This window comes from Sebastes fasciatus, chromosome 18 (genome assembly GCF_043250625.1).
Source record: "Sebastes fasciatus isolate fSebFas1 chromosome 18, fSebFas1.pri, whole genome shotgun sequence".
NCBI lineage: Eukaryota > Metazoa > Chordata > Actinopteri > Perciformes > Sebastidae > Sebastes > Sebastes fasciatus.
In genome coordinates, this window is record NC_133812.1 from 27,750,845 (window position 1) to 27,771,031 (window position 20,187).

The window sequence follows — 20,187 nt, forward strand, 5'->3', positions numbered from 1 at the left end:
AAGGAAATTCAGGAGGTTTTGTGAGCAATATTTTAGTGTGCAAAAGGTTTTCCTAACATGCACGACCACCAATTCAATAAACTTCAAATCCCAATGTTGGTCAGTGGCCAACAGACGAGAGAGGTTTTTGTACAGGGTGAGGTCAGACAGCTCTCTCCAGAGGAAACTCAAAGTTTGCAGAGATAACTTGTCACTTTATTAAACACTTTGCAGGGTCTACTTCAGAGAATTCAAGTCCCCTTACAACCTCAAATCTTTTCAAACTGCTCCACATCTCTTCCCTGCTTCACCTGCCAGCTTACATCATCATCATCACCTCCATGTTCTCTGCTGATGGAGGCGGCGTAAACCTCCATCTGCAGAGGAAAAGACGGGTCAACTACGACCTCCAGTGCCAAAAAAATGTTTGTTTAAATATCAACTTGATTTTTTAATGTCTGGGCATGTTCAATCTGAAAACAGTGTTGCACCGTTTTGCTACAGTTTCCGGTTTCCTTGGTCAACCGTGTCTCCTGCAATATGACATTTCCATACACAACCCGGTCACAGGAAGGCGCGTAAATAGCACGACATTACACAGACATTTCGTGGGTCATGAGGACACCAAACAACAAAACTACGGTAACGTCTGCAGGCAACAAAACCACTCACTTAAGTTTAAGAAAAACATCATGGTTGGGCTTAAAATAAGTACGTAAAACATATCATAAAATGTCATTAACAAAAAACAGCGGTCTCCTGGTTGAAAGTCCTGTGTTCCCTCCCACCATCAGCAGTCTCTCTCTCTTTTTATTCTACATCACTAGCTCTGAGCGTAGCATATTTACGCAAATGCATTTGTAGTCAGTACAAACTACACGGCGTACAGATGTCACGCCAAAAACAAGAAAGGCGTTCTTTTTGCACATTAAATGCCTCGCGCATTATCGTGGCATTCATTCACCACTACCGTACAACTAAACTGCATTTTTAATTTTGTTTTTGAGGACTTTGAGGTATGTTTTTCTCTCGTATTAAACATATTAAAAAGGCATGTGCACAACAGATTCAACCAAAGTTGTTACACGACAGTGTTCAACGCACCAGGTTTCCCTCTAATATAATGTTTTGCTTCGTTTTGTCGGTGCCCATGACTGATACGTCCTGTTGATTTTGAGCACAAACGTAAAAGTCTCCTGATTCAACACCACGTCGAAAACGTGCTGGATGCAAGAAGTTGTGTGAATCAAAAGAAATCAAAGCGTCTGCATGTTTGTCTTCATTTCAAACATTCAATTTATACTCTAAGCTGTCAAACACAGAGGAGATAACCTCCCACAGAGGGCTGATACAAGACAACACTCCTCTCTGTAGGCGGCTAAACAATAGGCATATATCAGAGCATTATTTAAAAGAAATACTTATTGGAGTTGAATTTATTTATTAATTATTAATGCACGTAATAACACTAGGTAAAAAACTCTTTCAGTTTTGCTTCTAGGGCCAATGTAAGAATATAAAGTTATTTTTCTGCAGAAGGAATATGTGCGTTGCATCTGCATCATATTGTGCATAATACCTTCATTAATTATTCAAACCCTCCAACACAGAAACACTTATTGACCTTTTGTGCTTTTCTACTCACACATATTTCAAGTTTATTTACTTTCTCCTCTGGATAATCACTGTGTGTAGGTGGCTGGGTGCTTTTCTCACAGTATTTGTTGTGCTCATGTTTACTCTTGACTCATGCGACCTTTTTAATTAAGTGATTAAAAAAAACCATAGTTAACAGATGGTATTAATGGAAACAGGCTTTCAGATGTAGCCCTAATTGTTCTCTAACATAATGTTGTACACATCATGTAGCTACACACTGTCAGAAGACAAACGTCTGTATATTAATATTACAGACATCTACTAATATAGACTACTAGTGTATATTAATCAAAAACTCTCCTCTGAGCTCATTAAGCTGCTTTTAAAGGGTTAAACTGGACAAGAAGATGATGTGATTGTCTGTAACGTTATCAGTTTGTTTGATTCAGCCCAACTAGAGCTGGCACCGTGCACACTATTATGTAATACCATGTTTACTTCTGACATGCTTATCTCAGAAACAAACATACTGCAGAGAGAAACATAACACAGAAATATGAAGCAATAAATACAAAGCAAATGAAGAGAGATAAATGAGCTGAGACATAAACAACAGCAGCATCATCTGGCTCCGTTCACACATCAACCTGCATCTCCAGGATCTCCGTGAGTCATTTCTCACAAGCACATTTACTGTGAAAGGAAAACAATAAAGTTGAGTCATGACCCGCGGCTGAAAACTCTCCTGCTTCACAAACTCTTAAGTTCTCCGTTCAAGTTAGAGAGAGACAAATGGAATCACAGAGAGATTGGATCGTCCGTCCTCGGAGAGTCTCTGAGATCACTTCTTTGTCCCTCTGCTGTCCTTCACTGTGAAAACACCCTGACAGCTTAATGACATCATCTTTAATAACTCACTACGTCTTCTTCACTTATTGCTGCAGATACATCCTCATCATCATCAGTGTGCTGAGGCTGTTCCACCAACTACTTTAAGGTCCTGACATTAACAAGTTATATAAATTACATAAAGTGCACACATTTAAAGGACTAACCTTCTCCTTAAAGCTGCACTGGGAGCTCTTCCCGTGTGTTTTGAATTTAACGGTTCAGCCTCCATGTAAATCACTTGAACGAGCTGCACCGACCCTCTGAGCTGTGAGCTGTGAGAGGAAACGTCCTGAAGGCAGAGCTGCAGCTCCAGCATGTTCACGGTTTGTGGCACGAACGTAGCTTTTAGCTCGTAGCTTGTAAGTCAGATTTCATTTATATAAAATCTTGCAGAAAAATAAGAAGCTCTAAACAGAAAGAATACAAATACAGAGGACACAAATGAGAAGTTTGTTTTTAAGCCGTTAATGCACTCAGCTGATCTAACAGAGGTTGGGGGGTGGGTCAAATACCGCCGCTTGGTCAGCGCCCCTCGGCTTCGGAGAACGTCGCACGGAGGCACCCTTTAGCGACAGCATGTGACGAACCGGCAAACTCTACACTCAAAGGCCACAAGATACACACAACACTTAGTTACTTCACCTCATGGACGTTCTAATCCCGGACGAGCCCCCATTTGTTACGGCCCACCCTTTGGGCGGCCCTATTGAGGCGAACAACACTCCAACACTGACCCAAATCAACCACAGAAGACACTTTTAGAACACTCAAATCCATAGGATTTATTAACTAATAGATACGAACAAGACCATGCAAAAATCATAGGCTGAGAGGCAGCAAAACCAGCAGTCCCCACACCAGAAGCCTCTCCCTTCTGCTGCTGGCACCGGAGCTTTTAAGCACTTCATTCCCAACCTCGTTTAGCAAATGCAGCACACCAGAGCAGAGCTACTGGAGAGGGAAAAGGGACAACAGCACAGAAAACACATACAGCCGTAACAATCAGTGAAGTTAACGTCAACCTCGACCGTTTCCTAACCCCTAACTAAGTGGTTCCCGAAACCTACCTTTATTTTGTGAGGACACCATGCATGTAATGAGCGTATATTGACACGCCGTCCCTGGTCCGTCCAAAAGTAACGCAAGAGGGGTACCCCGTGTGTCGGTCTCCGATGCCGAGGGGCACTGACCAAGCGGCGGTATTTGACGAGTTTGGAGTGAGAACAGGTTGCCCGGTGTTTTGTTTGGTAAGTGACGTTAGTGACGTTTGTCACGTGACGACAGTCAGTTTTTTATTGACATTTGTGACGTGTTTTCTGTAGTTGTTTCCATATTTTACTTAATTTACTTACTTATTATGAGTTCAACCATGATGTTTTCCCTTACCCTAACTAAGTGGTTTTCTTATCTAAACCCAACTTGCGTGACGTACAAATGACCTGTGAAAAGTGGCGTACAACTGAGGCACGAAAACACTAAAATGCGTACTCCTAACACGCTTAATGTCCGCGTAATGTCGTGCTATTTATACGCCTTCCTGTGAGACCGGGTTGAATATTTTATGTAATTATTCCAGTAATACATATATCTATAAAATGCAGCCTTCTCTTAATATTCTATTGTAAACTTGAACAACTTTCTCCGGCAAAAAGTTCAAATATTTTTTATTTTAACTTTGGACGGCGCTGCTCTCTAATATTCTCTTCTGGCCTCGCCTAATATTTGATGATCTGAGTGGCCTAGAGGTGGTATGAGGATTTCGGAGATGTATGAAGGAGCATTGTGTGTGATGAGCAATGCCTGGAAGTCTATTCTGTACTTTATGGGGATGTGTGTGAAGGGATGTGAGGACTGGTGAGATGTGGGATCTACGCTTGGTTTTAGTTAACAGCTTGGCTGCAGGCGGGACCGGGCCACTCGACTGAGACTGAGAAAAGAGCATCGCAGTAGTCTGGGCGTGAAAAGACAAGGGTATGGATTAGTAAGTCGAGATCTGTGGCTGATGGCATCGTAGCAGCCAATTATACTTTGAGTTGTTTGACATTTTTTTGTGCTTTGCAGCAGATAGAAAACGCGTCTGCAGCTCGTCTGTGACGGATGTGATACTCTTCTTACTGAGCACACTCTCTGATAGCAGTGTTTTACATTTAGTATAAAAGAAATCAACATGAACTAAATGTAACACAGAGTAACATCCTGTCTCACATCAACCTCTCAGTCTGAATACAGGCAGTGAAGTACACATTAATATGTGTATTTGTGTTGTATTGTATCAAATAGAAACATATGCAACAACAACTAGAAACGCAACATGAAAAAAACTCGTCGCAGCAGCAGTTTAACTCGAACGTTCCTGCCATCTGCTTCTGTTATAAAGACAATGATGAGAGTTCATGTTTATTCATGAAATCTCGACAATAGCAAAGCAAAACAAACACTCGAGCAACTCGTGTGAGTGTTGCGACGTCTTTCAGATTCATATCCGTGGATGAAATCAGACAGTTTTTCATTTCCTCTGGATCTTATTGCACACTCAATAATACAAACTGTGTGTGTGTGTGTTATGTCACTGGAAGTGCTCCGCTGTACCACTATTAGTCGATACTGTAGTACCAATACCACCAACATCGCCAGTTGAGTTTCAGAGACTTGTCATTTGTACGCCATGCAAACGTCTGCAGTTATGTTCAGGCAAGAAAACCACTTAGTTAGGGTACGGGGAAACGTCATGGTTGGGCGTAAAATAAGTAATATAAGTAAAAAACATGTACGGAAACAACTATGGAAAACATATATGTCACATGACAAACTTCACTAACGTAACTTACAAAATACAGGTCAACAGCGGTCTCCTGGTTAAATGTCCGGCGTTTGTTGGACCCGCCCACCATAAGTTCTCTTTCTCGCTATTTATACTACGTCACTAACTCTTAGCGTAGCATTTTTACATGGATGCGTTTACATTGCAGTCTGTACAGGATTCATGGCGTTCAAATGACACGTGGAAATCAAGAAAAACGTTCTTATTGCACACTAAACACCTTACAGATTAACGTGGCATTTATACACCTTTTGGTGCTAACGGGCAGGTTAGTTGGACCCGTCCATCCTCCCCTTCCACCGCCCTACGTGCCACTCCTCACTCTTTAATCTACATCAGTTGCTCTGAACGTCTTCTACTGACGCGGATGGGTTTATATTTTAGCTCGGTGGGTTGGTATCAGACCTCGAGGGGCACGGACAAGTCGCGGTATTTGACATTTGGGAGTGAGAATGGGTTGGACGTGCAGGACAAGAGTCGACACAGATGAAGCAAGCTTCTCCCTCCGGCTCCGATCACCTTCCTACAGTATTAGTAACTTTATCGTAGTTAGCAAAGCTACCGAAAAGAAGCCTCCATCTGTCCCGTGACCCTCGTCTGGAGGTCATTAGTCTCGTTTAGTCTTCAAAGCTGCTTTGAACCACCGTCTGGACAGAAAGAAAACATATTGGGACACACCAACGTCTCATTTGTGTGTTGTTGAAAATGAGCAGAAACTTTAAAGGTAGTGAAGGTGACGGAGCTGCAGCTCGTCAGTATCTATCCAGGGAAGGTCTTTGATCCGTGAAGATAAATGCTCTAATCAACACCTCAAAGCAGCAGCGACGGTGCAAAGAACAGCAGGTGTGAGGTGACGAGAGAAAACAGCTTCTTAGTGCTTTTTCATTGAAAGAGTAAAGAACATCTGGGAATAGAAGATTAAAGACCGGATGACGGGAACGTCTTTAGTTCTGTGGGGCCGTCAAAGTTAACACGATATTAACGCAAATAAGTTTTAACGCCACTAATTTCTCTAACGCATTTAACTTTTTTAGATTTTTAGGTTGTTGCAATAAAGATGAAGACACTGGCATCATATGAAACTAGAAAATATGATGAATCCATCGGTACCCACCATGTCTTACTAGCTTGTCATACTAGCTTGTCTGCTCCTCACATCCTGTTTCATCCTTACAGTCAACGTTGGTTTATTTGAAACATTTAGTTTTTCTTTTTCAATTTGTTTTGCAGCACGACATCTTAAATTACATAAATAATAAACAATAAACTACTAACACAATAAGACACTTGAAGACATTACAAGTGCTGGCAATACAATGCAATACAGAACACAATAAGTGCCCTCGGAGAGCGCAGACCTCCATCACGTCCGCCATCCCACTAAATAACGTTCATCTCAGACTTAATGAAAGAGTCATATGCTAAATAACGAGGCTTCCTGCTGTTGTTTCTGAGCAGCGGACGGAGAGTGAAGTGTCTGTTTGTTTAGACGTGAGATGGCCATTGTAACCCACTCAGACACACTCCTCCCAACGCCGTCCACATTGTCTCTCCGTCTCTCTCTGTGAAATTGACCCACTACCGTGAAAAGACATTTCCCAGAGCGCACACTTCACCCTCCCATTCACTTTAATCACTGAATGCATCGAGTTGTTTTTCATCTCGCTGCTGCTTTCCTGTTTTGTTTCTCCAGCTTTTGTTGAGCTGATCATGTTTGTTTTCTCTTCTGTCTATTAATGGTGACACTCGGATAGAGCCGGCTTTGTTTTCTTTACAACCACTAACAGTTAAAAGAGATTGATTCAGAACACTTGTTAAAGGCAGGGTGGGTGAAGGAAACCCAGCCCGTTGTTGTCAACTCTTTTCCAATGAACGGAGCTCCAAAAGTCCCGAAATCTGGAGAGAAAGTCCCAAAGCCGGAAAGCCACTCCGCCAAAACTATCATTATGAACGTAAACAATGAACATGGCTTTAAAACTGAGTCCGCTACAACCTTAAGCTCAAAAGTTGCGTTAATATGTTAAAGAAATGAGTGGCGTTAAAACTAATTTCTGTTAACGTGTTGTTATCTTTGACAGCCCTAATTGATTGCTTTCAGGATGTGATGAGAGTTTACAACCCCGCCTTTAACTACATATTTGATGCGGATTAATGTTTGATGGCGGTGCATGCTGGGTAACATCATCATCATTTATACAGTATTTCATCTGCAGACACAACAACTAGTGCACAAATATGAAATTTTGGCTCCGGATTTCAGCATTTGGAGCCTAATAGAAATATGACAAGTTGACGCCTCGCTGCACCGCCGCCGCCACCTCAGGTGTCGATCGGTCTCAAACGTGCCTCTAAATGGGAGCTAGCAGCCCGCAAACTCCCAGGTGGCTTTGCAGGCTTCTTCCTCGGTGACAAAGGCAGCGGCTCTGAAGATTTATCATCAATGAGCTGAGGAGAAACTCCATTACAGACATCTGAATACACTCAGCCGTGGCAGCAGCTGCAGGTGTGTGTTTGTGTGCGTGTGTGTGTGTGTGTACTGAACAGACACACACAAGGAAATACAAGTATGAAAGTATATTTATACGTCTGACAATACACGCACACATTTAATCCACCGTCCAGATGCGTTGTGGCCCGGAGCTGCAGGTTCCTAAGAGGATCTTTGGAGAAACGCCAAACTGCCCGAACGCTGGCGGCAAATCAGAGCAAAGACAAATCAGCGGCAGCCAGACGGGAGAGAGCAGAGATGATCCGTGCTCTGGAATCAGCTCACTTTGCTGTCGGTTAACTTTTTTTATTTACTGTTTCTCGTCTTTGAGCGGCGAGGCAGTCAAGGTGAGATGCCTTCGGCTGCTTTTTCAACTTAATGACGCTAAACTGGAACCTGCAGCCGTTCTTCACCGAGCAGAATCTCATTAAGTTCATTGTGAAGAGTCATGTAATCCTCCTCGGTCCAATTTACCAACAAACAATATCAAATGACATCGCATCAGGTGAGCGCTCCAGACATTCAGAGGGTCAAACTTCAAAAAGACACAATCAATTGGCCACAGTTCTGCTCATCAACATTCAGTCTGATGTCATGTGAACACGGATGAAACTGAACTTATCAACATATATCAACATACAGTATATGTATGTCAGAGACCAACCCCGTCTCCTACAAAATGACCTTCTCAAGCAACTAAACAGCCTTCTCAATTATGTTTAGAGGGAAACATATTATCTCCCAGATTACAGTCGCAGTTTGAAGCAGCCTGTTCGCATGAAAAGGCATATAAATGCCACGTTGTTGGCCGTTGCCATTTTGGTCTTTGGTCGTCACCATCTTGGTTTTTGGCCGTCACCATTTTGGTCTTTGGTCGTCATTATCTTGGTTTTTGGTCGTCACCATCTTGGCTTTTGGCCGTCGCCGTCTGGTTTTTTTTGCAACCACAAGTGAGACGAGAGGGTGGAGTTAAGTACAACCAAACGCTGAATAAGACATTTAAGAAGAAGACGAAAACAGACCGGACGACGCCGCGGTAGCGACCTGTCAATCACAAGGTAGCCCCGCCCTAAAGCATCTCCTGCTTTATGGTCTATCTGACTCTAAATGGGACCATAATTTACTAAATGAACATCATGCTGTATTGAAGAAGACTTGAAACTAGAGATTGAGACCATAAACTCATGTTTACAATGTTTACTGAGGTAATAAATCAAGAGAGAAGTAGGCTCATTTTCTCATTGACTTCTCTACAATCAGACTTCTTTTAGCAACCAGAGGAGTCGCCCCCTGCTGGCTGTTAGAGAGAATGCAAGTTTAAGGTACTTCAGCATTGGCTTCATTTCTCAGATGCGGAGGTTGCTCACTGATCTAAATAGAAGTTGTGGATGAATCTTAGAGGAACCGTTGGATACTACTCGTTAAGTCTGTTAATTTACTTCATGGTTGCAGATTTATTTCAAAGTAAAACATGGAGGTCCAGCATGTGAAAAAGGGCTTTACGTGACACTTTCTTGACACCAAAGTTACACTACTACCAGACAAACTACGTCTTCCCTTCCAGTTCACTGCAGTGACGTCAGGTTCACTCACCGAAATACCAAACAGATGCAGTTGAGAGACGATAAAAAAGCTGCCTGCACCTGAGGGAGATCAACGTGGCCTTGGGTGTCAACAACACGAGTCAGATTCTCTCTCTGTTTGGGGTGAGAAGGTCTAATGAGCCCCTCTGAGTTTAATTTGTGGATGTAAACTATAAAGGATTTAGATGCATGTAGAAAGAAGAGAGAACATTATTCATGTTCTTTCTGTGGTCCAGTTCATGCGTGTACATCAGAAGGTCAGGAGGTCTGAGGAGAACACACAGAAGCACTCTGAGAAACACCGCTGACATTTCTACGAGTGTTTGTGTTGAGTTCAATCTTTACGTTTCAGCGGATGGCTGACCTGTGCAAAGTCCGCATGAGTGACATAATTGACCTTTTTCATATGTCTCTGGCAATCACCGAGCATCCGCCTGACAAGGTCAAACTCCTTGTTCATCGCTCGAACACGTAACGCATTTGATGTTTAAACATGATTCCGGATCAATTCTCCGTCCGTCTCGTTGTCTGTGTCCGTCCATTTCATCAGGAGACATTCGGAGGAAGCTTTTAGCATCCAGGTCCCGGTGGGAGTCGAACCTTTCCTCTTCTCAAGCTTGATTACAGTTTGTCCCCAAAAATAAGTGATCGTTAGTGTAACAGGATGGGTGTTTACTGTTTGCATCAGTTGTTATTTGGGCTTTTAACGAATCCTACGTCATGCGTGATGGATTTTAAAGCAGCGGTGAAAAATGTGAAGCCGTTTGTATCTCAGCATTTAACGGCTTTCTAGCTGCATTATTTCAACTATTAGCAAACTGACATCCGTAGGGGTTTAACAAGTTTAGTATCAGACAGATTGTGTCTGGATCTTTACAACATATTCTTTCTCCCAACTCGTCAAATACCGACGCTATGACGCTCTAGATACCCCTCTAGTGTCCGTTTTGGATGCGTCAGGGATGGCGTTTCAGCATATGCTCGTTACATGTATAGTGTCTTTTTAAAAGTGTCTTCACATGAAGTTAAGTTTAGGCAACACAACCACTTAGTTAGAGTTAGGAAAAGACTGTGGTTGACGTTAACTTCACTGACCAAAGACGGAAGTGACAAAATAAGTTAACGTTGACTTTTAGTTTCAGCGGTCTCCGGGGTCAACGTATCCTCATACAACGATTCATATGATATCTTAAGACACGTTATCCTGTGCGTTTTCCTACGAATGTCCAGCATCAATATCTGCTCGAGTCTTTTCAAAATAAACTTCTGTCTTCACAGGAAAGAATTTGGTTATGTTTGGACAACAAAACTGCTCAGTTAGGATCAGGAAAAAGATTGTAGTTAAGTTACGTCACACTGGAATGTGTTGTAACTTAAGTGTGGAAGTTCTCCGAGAAAAACGTCTTTGTTACGATCAGGACAAGATAATGATGGTTTGGGTTTAAACAACTCCAGAAGTTACGTGACAAATCAACACGGCGTTGGTATATGAGTAGTTCGGAGTAAGAACGGCTTGATCTTTACAAACCAACCCTGTCTTCTAAAAATCTACATTCATATACTACTAATATGCATCAGTAAATATGTTTGGAAAAAAATGTAATGCAACTACTGCTGCCAGGATAACTGGTCTCCTGACACCCAACCTCACAGAACTAAACAACAAAGCCATTGCACGCATTGCAATCTCAGTAGCACAGGACATCACACACCCACCTCAATCACCACCTCACCATAACGCACCGCTCCGGACACCGGTACAGAACACCGAGGTGCAAAAGGGCTCGCTTTGGGAAAAGCTTGATACAGTCATAGCCGCCTTACACAACAGGCGTCGCTGAATAGGCCTGAGTGTGTAATGCTCTCCGTCATTTTCTGTTGTTATTACTGTTGCTGTGTTACAAGTACAGTGCTGTGGAAAACCTTGTGGGACAATAAAGTCTAAAAAGTCTAAAAAGATCACTGAGAAGCAGGAGACAGGAGATCTTTCCTAAATCTTAACCAATGTGTTTTTGTAGCCTAAACTTCAGCACATGAAGCCAGACTCTGGTCTCACAGTCCTGCACGTTATACACCAAACATCCACCTCCACATCTCCCTACGACTTCGGAGCGTCTCAAGGACAAACATCCTGACTGGTGAAACCAATGCCAGTGAATATAATCCATGCGGTGCTCACCTTTCCTCCCAAAGTTATCCTCCCAAACTATTTAGAAAGTATAAAGAAACTCCATGTTCTCGTGTGACTTTGCAGGAAGCATTTTAAGATCTAGACTTGTGTTCTACATTAATACTGACAGTAATTTGGAATAAATATGAATTATTTTGTGCATTAAAATCAATTTTGTGCAGGTCAGGGTGTCGTGTTCACAGCCAAAGGGTTACATATTTTATCTGCAGTATGTTAAGCAAATGCATCCCGTTAACAACACAAAGCTCTCATAGTTGTAGTGGTTTGAGCAGCTCAGCCCAGTATGTCTCCCAGAATATAAAATGTAAATGATGCAGTAGTTAGCAGCTTTATCTTCCATCCCAGCTGATTATTTCTCATTGTTTCTTTTTTATCTCCGCTCGTCCAGATGGAGACGAGGAAGCGTCTGGCTAAGATCGTGTTGGTGTTCGTGGGCCTCTTCGCCCTGTGCTGGTTCCCCAACCACGTGCTCTACATGTACCGCTCCTTCCACTACCACCAGATGGACCTGTCGCTGGCTCACCTGGTCGTCACCCTGCTGGCCAGAGTCCTCAGCTTCTCCTCGTCCTGCGTCAACCCCTTCGCCCTCTACCTGCTCAGCGAGAGCTTCCGCCGCCACTTCAACAGGTTGGACCTCACGTCAGATAACCGTTTCTGGATCCTGACACTAAATCAAATATAAATGAATAAAAACATAAATATGTCATTAAATGTAGCAAAAATAATTAATTAATTGATAAAATGTGACATACATTGATATTTGTTTTAATTTGCTTCTTTATTTATTTAGTATTAATTCACTTACATATTTCCTCTGCTGATTATGCTTCTTTATTTTACCTTTTATTTATTTATGTTATTTTTTTAATTCATTTTTAAATTAATTCATTCATTTTTGAATTCATTTATTTTCTATTTACTTGTTCAATTATTTATTTTTTATATATATTTTTAAATTTATGTATTCATTGCATTTATTTATTTTGAGTTGTCACTAAATGTTTGTCATCATGGGGTCTAATGATAATTATTATTTATTTATTTATCCATTTATTTTTTATTTTGGCAGGTTCCGTCCTCCATACATTTCAGCCTCTAACTACAGTATGTCCAATAATCATAGGGACAATTCATGTCATTGGTTGAATATACATATAAACATTTCTTAAATTTCATTCAGGTTGAATGAAGTGATTGGACGGGTTTATTACAGTCCTGCGACAGCCACAGATATCGGCTATTTTTCTTCTTTTTTTTGGTCAGAGCATTTGATTTCTTGATTGCAATTAAAACATTCTAGCCCATAAGGATGTTGGGGAGTCGGGGGGGAGCTGCTGCTGCAGCCGTTTGATTGAATATGATTGGGCATCTCTTGTCAGCTGATGAATGAGCCAGTGATTGTGATTTAAGCATGAAACAGCAGATGCCAATCAGCTAATGCAATGCTCTGCCTGAACAAACACAATGCCCATATTCATGAGTCACAAAGCCTTCATCATTTCATATTTACAGTAACTGCACCCATTTCAAAAAGAGACTGCCAAGTTGATATATTAACTAGATGTTCTAAAGCCTGATAACAGAGCCATGAGGAGGAGCAGAAGTCTAATTTTCTCTCAGAACACTTGAAAGGTATGCTGAAAGGTTATTATGGGATTTTTACACAATGATGCCAAAAATATACTGACTACTGAAGCTTTAAGTACGGAAGTTACGTGAAAAAAAATTACTTAGTTTTTTTACCCACCCATCTACACTGACCTCCTCCCTACATGGTATTGATTGTATCTATAGAATGCAGATAATAAGATGTATTGATGACCCGAGGAGATAGATGAACAGGCAGCTGAGGCATGCTGCTGCTCAGTATTGGCCGGGTGCTGCTGCTGATGTTTTGCTCTCTGTGTACAGACCGTTGTAAATTGCAATTGTAGACTAATCAAAACTTTCCAGAAGGCTGAACATTTGTTGAGCTCCGAAAGAGATTCAGGAAAAAAAAAAAAAACAGCGAGCGAGTTCTTCCATTTTCACCGTAAATGGACTCCATAACCTCGACGCGAGATGAAGTAATCACGGCTCCGTCGTTCTCTAAATCTCCTTTTGAGTGCTCCCACTTCCACTGAACATCATTATTCTTCCTCAGCAAGATGGGAAACCCTTCTTTCAAAACTCTGGCACAATCCTCCCAAAAACCTGTGACAAGTCACAGAGAGCGGCAGCAACCCGGAGACGGGCTTCTGTGCGTTCATTGGGGGTCAGATTTGCAGGCAAAATCCTGACACCTAATGAAGCAGCAGAGAAAACGGAGGGAAATAAGACGCGCCTTCGGGAAGCAATTACGAAGGGGTTGTTGCATGAAGCACGCGCCGTAATTCACCGGTCTTTGGATTTATTTCTTATTATTCTAAAGGAAGTTTCAACCGAACTGTGTTATAAGACCAAATGTGAGGATTTCCATAAAGTACAGCAATGTTAAGCCTTCACATTCTGTACCCGGGGAGCCTGTTAACCATCTTTATTTCCTGCTTCTTTGGGACTCTGGGAGAAATAAAATCAGTCCACACACAGCCGGTACAGATTTCTATAAAGTCTGACTGCTGGAGGTGTTGTCAAATTATTTCATAGTGACTTGAGTTTTCTGTTATGCCTCTGCGCCGACGACACCCCGGACCAGATGCATTATGGTTTTGGGTTGTCCGTCCTTCTGTCCGTACCATTTTTGTGAATGAGATATCAGAGGAACGCCTGGAGGGATTTTTTTTCAAATTGGGCACAAACGTCTACTTCGACTCAAGGATGAAATGATGAGAATTTGGTGGTTAAAGGTCGTTGTGACCTCACAAACCAGCATTTTGGCCATAACTCATATGTTAACAAGAATGGCACTCGGAGAGCGCAGACCTCCGTCAAGGTGTCCGAGAACGATTGTATTGTATTGTGTATTTTTGTTTACTTCATTCAAACTGGACAGAAACAAACTAAAACTCACCTAAACCGTCGTCGTTACTCTTTCTAACAATCACCAAGTGTACTTTGGTTGAACTCAACTGTAATTTCAATTTCACGTTTAATGTGAAAAAACGCTGAATCTACAGTTGTCATCTCCCCCCCCCCCCCCCGCTCTCTCTCTGAAGGAAAGAGGCGGGGTCATGCGTCATCAACGCGTCATCAGCTACACTGTGCATGTGTTATACCCAGAGGTCTTAATGTTCTGGCTGAATCCTTAAAAAAATTCCTGAATCGCCACAAAAATCTAATGGATTGTTCATTGTGCCACACCCCACCCCTCCAAAAAATTTCATTCAAATCCATCGTGAACTTTTGGAGTAATCCTCCAAACGGACAAACCAACAAACCAACAAACAAACAAGCAAAGCAAACCAACGCCGGTGAAAAAATAACCTCCTTCCTAGGCTTTGAGCCTTGGCGGGGGTAATTATGACAATTTAACACAAATGTCTAACAGGATAAAATGATGAAGTGGTGACATTTTGGACAGATGTGGATGTAAACTGCAGCTGGACTGGTTGGCGGAGGCGTACAACCGAGACCTGGTAATTTTAGTTTAACATCCTTTGTAGCTGCTGTAATGTCGACTCTCCATTATAGCTGCAATTAATGTTTTCATCATCGAATAATCTGCAGATTATGTTCTTGATTTATCAATTAATTGCTTTGTCTATAAAATGTCAGAAAATAAAATTGCTTCTTTGTCTGACTGAAGAAACCAACAGATATTCAGTTTGCTATTACGAAAGGCTAAATAAATTGTCGAATTTTCAAATTTTGCAGTGCTGGAACAAGTGAGTCTAATTGACCAACCAGACCTCACGGGAAGTTGTATAAATACCGCGACATTACACGGACATTCCGCGTGTCATGAGTACGCATTTTCGTGTGTAATTTGTACGCCACGCTACAAAACTACAGTAACGTCCGCAGTTAGGTTCAGGCAACAAAACCACTTAGTTAGGATAAGGGAATACGTCATGTTTGGGCTTGAAATAACTATGTAAACTAAGTTAAACACGTACGGAAACAACATAACACAACTTCAGAAACCACGTTACAAGCGTCAATAAAAAACGTGACAATCGTCATAACATCGAACATAACTTACCAAACAACGGTCTCCTGGTTAAAAGTCTTGTGATTGTTGGACCCGTCCACCATTAGTGGTCTTTCTCTCTTTTTATACATCACTGACTCTTACTGTAGCATTTATACACAGATCCGTTTACATAGCAGTCAGTACAGGATACACGGCGCACAAATGAAGAAAGGCGTACTTATTGCACACTAAACGCCTTGTGCATTATGGTGGCATTTAGCCTTTTGGTGCAAACAGGCTGAACTGAAGTTAAATGCGTTGTTTGACTGTCCTGTAATAACAACATGTCACCTGCACCTCTTCTTGTGCAAATCCTCCTTTGCAATAATTAAAACCTATTTGCAAGAAAAAAAGTCTTAATTTTAGTAAAGACCAGTCTTTATCTAGCAAGAAGATTCTGATGTGAAGCAACAGGAAAGTTTGCTCTGCATCAGCAGCAGAAAGCTCCAACAACAACAACAACAACAACAACAACAACAACAACAGGGTGAAGGAGAGCAGACTGGAAAACAAATCACTACATGGAAAGTTAGAATTAGAAAAAAAAACTAAAAGACAATGCACCATTGTTACCAAACAACCGTCAGCTGTACATTGTGAGCCTTTTATATTCAAGCTTCCTCTTTAGTTATCTGCATCACCACATTGTGCCAGTCAGACAGTGTGTCCCATTCATATAACAGCAGCATCAGCTCCATTGTGGCTCCACAAAACAACATCCACGCTGCACATTTTCACTCATACACTTTTTTTTTTAATTATTATTTTGTCATAAATTAATTACTTAATTATTTAGTACAGCCGTTTGTCTCCTGTTTTTACTTGTGGTGCACCTTATTCTGGATGAATGCCTTATTCTGGTCCAGTCCTATCCGTCTATTTTCCATATTCCGTTCTATTAAATACCATTATCTATTTCTGATTAGGTCTGTTGTAGGAGCCATTTCTGAACAGAGTTATTAACCCCTTTATTAACCCTTTGCAGAGCAAAGTGTCGGAGCACAAAGAGCCCTTTTCTGATTGAATAAAGAAATGAAAGTCAGTTTACCAAAATGGGAACCAATAAAACATGTTTTCCCCATTTGTTTTAATATTATTATTAGGGCTGTTAATCAATTAAAATAGTTAATTGTGATTAATCGCACATTTTTTATCCATTCAAAATGTACCTTAAATTGAGATTTGTCAAGTATTTACTACTCTTATCAACATGGGAGTGGACAAATATGCAGCTTTATGTAAAATGTATGTATATATTTATTATTGGAAATCAATTAACAACACAAAACAATGACAGATATTGTCCAGAAACCCTCACAGGTACTGCATTTAGCATAAAACAATATGCTCAAATCATAACATGGCAAACTGCAGCCCAACAGACAACAACAGCTGTCAGTGTGTCAAGGGAAGCAAAGATCCTTTAGGACTCCGTTAACTCTTTCTTCTTCTTCTTCCTCAGCCAGCTGCGATGTGGTCAAGGTAACCGCCCCGAGCGCCAAGCCAGCTACCTGCACAGCACCTCCCACATCCGCCTCACCTCCATCAAGAAGACCACGCCCACCGCCGCCGTCATCGCCCCGGCGGCCAACGGCAACTCCAACAGACAGGAAGTGGCTCTGTGAAGCGGGAGGGAGGCTGCGACTCTTGTTTCTGTTTTCAGCTCCAGAGAGATCTGCAAACGTCGGACTCAAGCAGCTCTGAGACCAGCAGGGACTTTGGTAGACTGTGTGGATGGATGGATGGATGGATGGATGGATGGATGGATGGAACTCTATACAAGCCTCGATACCGGTTCAACGGATGCACCAGCCGGACTTCTTCATCTACATCCTCGACTCGGCAACCCAACAAAAAGTGCCTCTTTTTGAAAAAGGGAACGGCAAAAAGCCAAACTTTCTACAGCCACAGTGTTGGCTTAAAGCATAAATCCTACTGAAGGTGTCGGAGGAAGTTTACCAAACCACACGTCCGAGGCTGACAGACTTGTTGACAGCATGGCTACCACACTAGCATGTTTCTCTGTTGCTGGAATGCTCATCAGCGATTGATCTAAAAAGCCATTTTCATCTATTTGGTGACTCTGTATTGACCCACAGAGAGAGAGAGAGTCTTATTGTCTGCTGCCTCTTGATAAGGAGGGTCGGACACAGAGACATGAGACTTATCCAAGGACACCTTGGGGGAATGCATTGGAGGATTTGACTCTCCAGTTATACGGGATGGTCTCTCTCTGAACTCCTGCTACAACTATTCTGTAGCAGACAAAAACTACCCAAAGCCTTGTAAACCAAAATATCTCCCTGTGTGGAGCAGAAGCTGTCTGGTGGCTCTGTTAATCTCTGTGTTCACCAGGTACGACTCTGTTAGATTCTTGTGGAAGGTTTTGTGGACTTAAGGGGCCACCGCCTCTCGCCTTCTGGTCTTTGATATTTCGTATTCTTGGCAGGACATCGGGCTTATTCTCAGCGGGCGTCGGGCTCTGGCGGGGTTGTGCCTCGCTGACTCCGTTTCACGGACGGTGTCCAGCATGCTGACCTCAGGATCGTATCGCTGCTCTTTGCAGACGATGCCGGCGGTGACACTCCAGCACGCACTGGAATGGGACGCAGCTGAGCGTGAAGAAGTTCATGGTACGCTGCCAGAAAACTTTATAATTTTTTTAAATTACAGCAACTGAGGATTGCTCAGTTGCTGTAATTTGGTACTAATTCAGTCTGTTCTCATGAAAAGGCGTATAAATGCCACGATAATGCGTGAGGCTTTTAGCGTGCATTAAGTACGCCTTTCCTGGTTTCTGCGTGTCATTTGTACGCCATGTATCCTGCACTGACTGTAATGTAAACACATCCACGTATAAATGCTACGGTAAGAGTTACAGACGTAGAATAAAAATAGAGAAAGACTGCTTGTGCATACGTGCCAACCCTCCCCATTTTCCCTGCAGACTCACGTTTTTCATCGCCCTCTCCCGGTGTCCTCCCGGGGTCACATTCTCCCGTATTCCTCCTGATTTATGAAAAATGTTCACGCCTGTTTCTGGCGCTGTACAGCGTCTATATGCCTTACTGTTTCCACCCGGACACTGCCGTACATCACAACGTGCAGCGCCCGAAGTTGGGCTTCGCTCAACGCAGGCAAAAGTCGTTGTGGCGCGGCGCAAGCTGTTGGAAATAACGGGTTTCAGAGCGCAGTGGTGCCGTCGTCACGTTTTGTCTGAAAGGACCTTCAGTGAGTGAGAGACGGAGAGATAAATGGAGAGAACTAAGATAAAGAAATAAGTAGGGGCAAAAATTAATGAATGAATAAAAACTGTTAAATACAGATAAGTTCCACCAGAGGGGTGAATTATTTCAGTTTTATTTCCAGAGCATTAAAAGTAAAATTAAAAGTATTTAAGATGTAAAATGCTGCTGCAGTGTAGCTACTTATTATTTTTCTATTTCATTCTTTAAACGTCACCAGAATGCAGGAAACAAAGTCTTTGAAAAACCCGTGTTTTGTTTTGTAAGTTACGTTGCTTGTCACATGTTTTTATTGACTTTTGTGACGTGTTTTCCGTAGTTGTTTGCGTACATGGTTTACTTAGTTTACTTACTTATTTAAAGCACCCAACCATAACGTTTTCCCTTACCCTAACTAAGTGGTTTTCTTGCCTAAACCTAACTGGGAATGTTTGTGTGGCGTACAAATGACACTCAGAATGTCTGTGTAATGTCGTGGTATTTATTCGCCTTCCTGTGAGACTGGGTTTGTTCTCATCCCACGCTCGTAGCTATATACCTATGAAAAGTAATGCACTGTAATTCGTATATATCCCACAAAATCAGTTCGTATCTAATCCACGTAATTGTGAACCAGGAAGTATAAAGAGCGGCGAATGCCGTGTAGGGAGGAGGTCGGGGTGGATGGGTGGGTCAACAAACCAGGAGAGCGCTGTTCATGTCCCGTGTGAAACCAGAAGTCAACATTGATTTATTTGTCATATAACTTTCGTACTTTTGTGGCACCACTTCCGGAGTTATTTTATCCTAAACCACCATCTTTTCCTAAACCTAACTAAGTAACTTCCTGTGAAGATGGAAGTTTATTCGTAGGAAAACACCCGAAAAATTTGGCCGGTAATTTCAGGGAAAATAACAATTTGTCTTCTCCATTAAAACCAAGTAAACATTCATTCATTATTGATTTATTTATAGAAGACTTAATCTCCATACATATTGTATTGTATGCAGGGTATACACATTTTACATTCGAGCATGTCCTTTTGACGTGAACTAAAAAACTCTCCAGGTTACACCAGCAAGTAGCGTATTTGGATTTAATCCCGAGCCTATAATTAGTACCAAATTACATTATAAAAAGTTGGAAATTTGAAATGAAGACCTTCTCCAATCATAGATGATGTTACATCCATCAGTGATGAGTCACATATTCCACTAATCCTGCTACCTACAGTCAGTTTCAACCAAAGCAAAACCACTAGTGTGTCATGTGTCGGGATAATGTGTCCACCTCTGCTCT

The 20,187-nt window shown here is 41.9% G+C and overlaps 1 protein-coding gene across 1 annotated transcript in view; it reads left to right on the forward strand.

Moving 5' to 3' along the window:
* nmbr (neuromedin B receptor) overlaps positions 1-18,308 on the forward strand; it is a 47,440-nt gene extending 29,132 nt beyond the window's left edge. Inside the window, exons 4-5 of the mRNA XM_074615205.1 lie at positions 11,941-12,179; positions 17,126-18,308. Of these exons, the coding sequence (XP_074471306.1) occupies positions 11,941-12,179; positions 17,126-17,288 (402 nt within the window). The 3' untranslated portion in view covers positions 17,289-18,308. The remainder of the gene's footprint in view (positions 1-11,940; positions 12,180-17,125) is intronic.
* Positions 18,309-20,187: the final 1,879 nt, after the last annotated feature.